Source organism: Mixophyes fleayi, chromosome 6 (assembly GCF_038048845.1).
Source record: "Mixophyes fleayi isolate aMixFle1 chromosome 6, aMixFle1.hap1, whole genome shotgun sequence".
NCBI classification, from domain to species: Eukaryota; Metazoa; Chordata; class Amphibia; order Anura; family Limnodynastidae; genus Mixophyes; species Mixophyes fleayi.
In genome coordinates, this window is record NC_134407.1 from 204467459 (window position 1) to 204474679 (window position 7221).

The following is a 7221-nucleotide window of genomic DNA, read 5'->3' on the forward strand; positions in this document are numbered from 1 at the left end:
GGGTCCGGGTATTTCCGCTTTAAAAGCGCCATTACAACTTCAGTGTCAGCAGCAGATGAGCGGGTGTTTAGTACAATGGAATTCATCGTAATGAAGTTCTAAGGTTACAATCTCAGTTGTGGGAGCAGATGGGACGATTGTGATTTAAACCACCTGTAAAGACACTGAGAGTTGCACTACTTATGCAGACAGACACTGTAAAGTGTGAATATCTGATTATTCCTAACCAAAGACAAAGCAATTGGGTCTCTGACCACTAATTGGAATACTATGGGGGGGAGTTTTAATCCAGAATTTAAATTTGTTTTGTGAAAAAAGTAAAAACTTAACCTCGGTTATTTGGGTAAATTTTATTTATTAATTTCAACATGTACGTTCCTCTAATAAAATACTTCCCCTTCAAGCCTTAGTTCTGTAATACTGGAGTTCTGAGAAGCCAGGACTGTCTCTATCTATTTGTGTCACATTTCTGTTTTGTTTTTTTTTAATTGCATTAGTGTTGGGCTCCGTTAAATATAGCCCCAGGGTGAGTGACTCAAGTGCAGTTGTGACTGTATAATTGAGCATATTACATTGCAAAATGGCTCTCGTACTCATGTACACAATTTGTACAGTGATTAAATAACTTTTAACATGAGACACCAGGTTTTGGTTCAGTTTCCTTTATTTGGTTTAATATAGCATTGTAGTCTCAATTTTCCACAGCTATGGGTGCTGATTGAACCACATTGATTTTGCCCGATCCTCATCTCCTACTTGCCTACTCTCCTGGGGGACTTCCAGATTGGGGTGTGACCTCCTGGGGAGACCAATTCATTCTCCCAGAAGGGCACCTACCTGCCTAAAGGGGAGGGGGGGGGCATGTTCATGCCATTATAAGCCTTACCCAACCACATATGGTGTCATCAAGCTGCACCCACCTCAGTGAACATTGAGCAGACCTGACCTTGAAATCAAATTATGCTGAACTCTTCTCTTCATACCTCCCAGGACCAAGGTAAAAAACCTAAGAAAGTATACCCACCCTAAATATGCAACCTCATCTTAAACTATTCTCATAGATGTACACTGATTTAAGAACCTGTTATTTAGCTCCTCTCGTGGTACCTCCTCTCTCATGCACTTACAGAACTTCTCTAGAGCTGTTCCTCTTTTCTGGAGCACACTACCTCCTTCAGTTTCTCAATCTGTTGCATTTGCTGAAAACTCAGCTGTTCAACGATGGGCACTTTCAAAAATATTGAGCAAGTCAAATTTTCAGTATTTACTGCATTATTTTGAAAGTACCATGGAGCCCATATTTTGACCACAACAAATTTAGTAAAATATATGGGTGGGGTACGGAATATCCATGCCGAGAACCCCGACAAGACTTACCCAAACTGAAGATTCCAAGGGGCTGCTTCCCGACCTTCACCGCTGAGGGCTCCTCTTCACACCGACTTCAGCCAATGACGATGAAGTAAGAAGGCAGCTGCACTTGATGACGTTATTGAGCATGCCAACGCGATTATCGCTGTTGTTAAGGGGGTAATGTAAGTATGCAGCCATGTACAATGTAGAAGCCTTTTGTAAACTACATTGTACATGGGTGCATATTTACATTGCCCCCTTAAGAACAACGCTAACCGTGTCGGCATGGTCAATGACGTCATCAAGTGCAGCCGCCTTCTTCATCACCATTGGCTGAAGTCGGTGTGAAGAGTAGTCATCATTGGTGAAGAACGGGAAGCATCCCTTTGGAACCCTGATGTTGGCGTAAGTCTTGTGGGGGTAGTCAGTAACGATATGCTGACTACAACTGAAATATATGAAAAAAAAACCATATAAAATGGTTGTTGCTCTCAATTAATCATTATCTGCACTGAGACAATGGCTGCACAAACTAATTCATAAAATGATACCAAAGTTACAGCCCCCCACTGGCTGCCTCTACTGCCTGTAGGTAACACTAAGGTGCCCTATTCTGCTTCAGAACTCGCCAACTCCGAGGATTTCATTAAATACAATTTAACTTTGCTATTTACTTATTAAAAAATGCCCACATTTTATCGTATTATTTTTAAGAAATGTAGTTATATTTTCAGAAACACAATCCAGGCACCAGGGACCATAATAATAGACATCTTACATGGTAGACAAGCTGAAGTGACCAAGCAAGCACTGAACGTGTACGCAATGCAAGAAAATATTCAGAGCTGCATGCTGGACCACCATCTAGCCTACATAAGTCAATGTTGCTTCTAGATACCATTTGACCAGTTATTTGAATTAGCTGTAGACAATAGTAAAGACAGTAACAAATGATTTTACTTCATTTTTTTTTAAGGGCTAATCGTACTATGATCAGTGGGAGTATATCTGCAAGCTAAAGATTTTGTCAAAACAGTGATATAATCCCTTTAAGGGAAATAAAGAATGACGTTCTGACCAATTCAGGTCAACTGGACTTTGATCCTACTCTACACTGTGATGGAATGGTCTTTGTTATATGCTATTCAGTATTACTACTGTAGTATTCTCACCCAATCGTCCCATACACAGAATGCAGCATGAAGGGGCTCGGTGAAGGTGGCAGTGAAGGTGTGTAAGTGTCTGATCGGATCACACAGCTCATAAAAGGACAACTGCCCGGCCTCGTAATCCAGATATATTCTCAATCTTTGACAGGAAAACTTGTGAGTTAATTGGATTTCCTTACTGTCATGTACCACTGAATACTGATTATTATTATACCTCCGCAAACACCAGGACTTGTTATTATCTCCAAAATACGAAAGATCTCCACTCCTGTCTACACTGGGATAACACATCCCTATCTTCCAGTTACCTGATTCACTGGTCTCTACTTCCCAGTTATGTCGTCCTGCAGAGAAACTGTTGCTGCTTAATACCTGTGGATAGTACTGAAATCTCTCAGGGTGATACTGCTTTATTTCTGATCGAGATATAGCTTTTAAGTCACCTGATATATCTATGTCCTCACAAGCCGTGTTCATATCTAATAATATATCTTGAGCTTCCTGCATATTTGGTTTTCTTTTGAGCCAAGTAACAAAATCAGATAAACCTGTGTGTAATGTTTCTGAGATCAGACCCTGATCCAGATCACCCACATCATGAACTTTTGTATCACGTTTGTCCTCATTCTCTCCATAATCCATATCACACAAGTCACAAGTGTCTGATTCCTGTAAGACAATCAATGGATCAGTCATGTTACAGAGCTTCTCAATGTGATACATCTTCCTAGACAGCTCCTCCTTCTGCATTTCCACCTTCTTAATAAGTTGACAAACTGAGAGGGAAATTTGATTTTCCTGCCGAGATATCTCATTGAGGACTCTTTTCTCTACGTCTTCCAGCCTTTTCCTGATGTCGGTAAACAGGGCAGTCACTCTCTTACTTTCACCAGCTGCCTTTTCTTGCACTTCTCTCCTGCATTCCTGCAGACTTTGGAGTCCTTTCTCAATCTCCTCACTCTTTGAGGTCAGTTTCTCCAGAACATTTCTCAGTTTCTTCTTTTTCTTATCAGAAGCATCCTTCACCAGTGTTACCTTGTGTGCTCTGTGTTCTCCATCCAGCCTACAGGACACACAAATATAGGTAGCATCTTCTGTACAGTAATACTCCAGTATCTTCTTGTGGACGGGGCATTTTCTGTTTCCCAGGGCAGTGGTGGGTTCAACTAGGACATGTTCCTCTGACTTGCTGTGTACTCTCAGGTGATTATCACACAGAGAAGCTTCACACATTAGGCATGTCTTAACAGCAGGTACAGGAGAGTGAATACAGTTTGTACAGAATATTAGAGTCTCCTCCTGTTCTGGGTGAGTTGAAAGGAAACACTCGGCTATGTTACACAGAGTGGTGTTCTTCCTCAATACTGGACGTTCCTGGAAACCTTCTCTGCAGTCAGGACAAGTGTAAACTCCAAATCTCTGCTGTGTATTCAGCACAAGATCAATACAGACCCGGCAGAAGTTGTGTCCACATCTCAGTGTTACAGGATCTGTATAAATGTTCAGACAGATGGAGCAGTTCAGCTCGTCTCTCAGATCAGCAGACGCCATCGCTGAGGTCAGAAACAAAAAACGAAAGTGAAAGATTTTTTTTTTGCTTCCTCAGAATACTCACAACATTTTTCTCTATTTTGCTGTGAATCAGTGTATATCCAGCACAATAGAAATATGAGGTATTGGTTCATATTATATTCAAAACTTTTAAGCTTGCAACCAAACGTCAAGGGTCCCCAGTTTGTGCAAGACCTACTCTTACATCTATTATTTAAACAACACTGCAGTGATGTTAAAATCGTGTGTACAACCTAAATGTTTTGATCGCAATTTGAACCAATACCTAATATTTTAATTGTGCTAGATACATACAGTCACACTGGTAAAGGCAAGAGCTGACAAATACTTTATTCATAACAGAAGCTGCTCCTTGGCGTAAGTGAGATAGTGTTGCATGAAGCTGGAGCTTGCAAGTGTGATTGGGAGATAGCGGCCAGCTCTTTGCAAGGGTTGTATCAAGAAAAACAGAGGTTTACTCAAATACTGATATAAGATGAGGCAATGGTTAGAGGGGAGGTAAATGTTACTAGAATTTTGGTGTTCGTTAATAAAGAACTTCGTTTGATGCATTTCACATGTAGGAACCTCTAAAGCAGGCCAGGCCAACCTGTGGCTCTCCAGGTGTTATGAAACTACAGGTCCCAGCATGCTTTGCCAGTAGATAGACAGCCAATAGCTGGCAAGATATGCTGGGAATTGTAGTTTCACAACATAGCAACAAAATAAAAATGCACATCTCAGTATGATGATATCAATACATTGCCGAGAACCATGGAGTCAAGCTAGTACATACTTGTCTACTTTCAGGCAGTGCAGTCTGGGAGAGGGGCGTAACTAGAGAGCGGGAGGGGCGGGCGCGGTCAATAGCTGCATTTTGGCCCCGTCCCCCTGACGAAAATGATGTTTTGTCGCCGGGGGGCAGGGACAAAATAACGCGATTCACCGCAAATCGTGTTATTCTGGCCAGGGAATTGCGGTATGCGGGAGACTTGCCTGCTCTCCTGGGAGTCCGGGAGACCGACCCGGATTTCGGGAGTCTCCCGGACATTCCGGGAGAGTTGGCAAGTATGAGCTAGTAACACAATGCATTTAGTAAATTCTGCAGCAAGACATACACTAGTCAATACATTAAAGTAATTAGTTCTATGTCCTTGTTACTGTTATATGTTGCATTTTATATCTTGTGGTTTGCACAATAGTTTGTAATAGTGCATCAATACTTGTATTCACAAATCTTGTGTTACTTGGTGCAACGTGAAAGTAGTTTTTACCTGTTTGTGTTCCTGTTGATGTTTGGTGGAGGAATCACACTGCTGTGTTACAGTGACTTGTGTTTCTGTATAATGCAGGAGATTCCCAGAATTGTTCTCTGCAGTCAGAATAAACTCCAGACCCCTCCTGTGTGTCCAGCACACGATCAATACAGACCCGGCAGAAGTTGTGTCCACACCTCAGTGTTACAGGATCTGTGTCAAGGCTCAGACAGATGGAGTAGGTCAGTGTGTGTGTAATAGCTGCAGAAGACAAACAGACTTAGGAAATGTGTTGTCTTTCTCAGATACTATAGCAGAACCAGTGGTATCTAACTACTTACAGGATGCAGCAAGTTTCCCTCTAACGGTGTCTGTCAATATGGCGTTGCTGTAATGTATAAAAAAAGGAACAGTATACTGGGTCCGTCACTTCCTCCTGACCTGCAGTCTGAGCGAGATGAGCTGAGTGAGGGAACGCCTCCCTCTCCCCTCTAGTGCTGAGTGTGTTCATTTCATACAATACTCACCACACAGGAATCCTTTCAAGGCAGTTAACATGAGTTTGCTGGAACCTACAACCTGTAAACTAGATTTGTTCTGGTTAAACAGGATTGCTGCTAAGCAATGGCTGGTAGGTTAGGTAGCAAGCCTCCTGATATATGCTGAAGTCAGGGAGTAGTCACATGCATAGAACACATGCAGCACACGGTCCATAGGTTAGATTTTCCAGAATTTAACTGATAGGAATCCACTCCTCGAAAAAGGGAAAAAACCCAAGGAAGGGAAGGAGGCCGGTTTACCTTGACCAGGGAAGAACACAAATGTCACAAAGTGTTTTGTAGCAACTGCTGAATGTCCTCTGTAATACAACATATGAAGATGCGAGGTGCATAATGACACCACTGTCCAATTGAAAATCCGTGCGCGCACATGTGATCATGTACGCGCACGGATGTCCCCATAGCGTTAAAGCTGTAGAACGCTGTGTCGCTGTGACAGACTCTTTACAACTGCACTAAGGGGTATATTTACTAAACTGCAGGTTTGAAAAAGTGGAGATATTGCCTATAGTAACCAATCAGATTCTAGCTGTCATTTTGTAGAATGCACTAAATAAATGATAACTAGAATCTGATTGGTTGCTATGGGCAACATCTCCCCTTTTACCAAACCCGCAGTTTAGTAAATCTAGTGCTAAAGGTCTGATTTCTCAAGACATACTGAACACAATGTGCGTTTACTTTAAAACACACGGAAATTCGGTTATACACACATCCGAAATCAACATGTAGTGGATCTGAAGATACATGCGCTGATGAATTTGGGTGTAGGTCTGCTCAGCTCTACTACACAGCACACTGCAGGACACGTCCAATACCTATGTGAAATATAAATTTGTAAAAAAAAAAAAGCGGAAGGAAAAAAAAACTATTCAATTAATGTCACCTGTTAATAATATAAAATAATATAAGCATTAATGATAAAACATTTTTTTTATTTTTCCATAAAAATTTATTAGGATGATCTTAATGTCTACTGAGTATAAAATACATTTTTACAGTTGCTCCTGATTGCAAACACATGTTATAGCATGCACACGAGACTGCCATCACTAGTACTCAGGACTTAGACTAACCCTGTAGCTGGAGCAAGAGATACGGTAGAAAACAAGTAGGGCAGCACGGTGGCTAAGTGGTTAACACTTCTGTCTTTCAGCACTGGGGTCATGAGTTCAATTCCTGACAATGGCCTTATCTGTGTGGAGTTTGTATGTTCTCCCCGTGTTTGCGTGGGTTTCCTCCGGGTGCTCTGGTTTCCTCCCACACTCAAAAAACATCCTGGTAGGTTAATTGGCTGCTAACAAATTGACCCTAGTCTGTGTGTCTGTGTGT

The 7221-nt window shown here is 41.7% G+C and overlaps 1 protein-coding gene across 3 annotated transcripts; it reads right to left on the reverse strand.

Moving 5' to 3' along the window:
* Positions 1-335: 335 nt before the first annotated feature.
* On the reverse strand, positions 336-5752 carry LOC142095245 (E3 ubiquitin-protein ligase TRIM39-like). 3 transcript variants are annotated; one of them, XR_012677766.1, is made up of 4 exons: positions 5671-5752; positions 5348-5590; positions 1288-4075; positions 336-1081 (listed from the first exon to the last, which is right to left on the reverse strand). XR_012677766.1 is itself a non-coding variant. In XM_075178150.1 (3 exons), exon 3 carries the CDS (start codon positions 4071-4073, stop codon positions 2508-2510), a length of 1566 nt encoding a protein of 521 aa, XP_075034251.1. In that variant the 5' UTR covers positions 4074-4075; positions 5348-5590; positions 5671-5752; the 3' UTR covers positions 336-2507. The 3 variants fall into 3 exon arrangements, 2 of the variants coding, with proteins under 2 accessions (XP_075034251.1, XP_075034252.1); XM_075178150.1 differs by having other exon boundaries at positions 336-4075; XM_075178151.1 differs by lacking the exon at positions 5671-5752 and having other exon boundaries at positions 336-4075; positions 5348-5664.
* Positions 5753-7221: the final 1469 nt, after the last annotated feature.

Bases quoted from the DNA above. Each gene is read 5' to 3' on its own strand.
- LOC142095245 (XM_075178150.1), bottom strand. From the start codon at position 4,073: ATGGCGTCTGCTGATCTGAGAGACGAGCTGAACTGCTCCATCTGTCTG.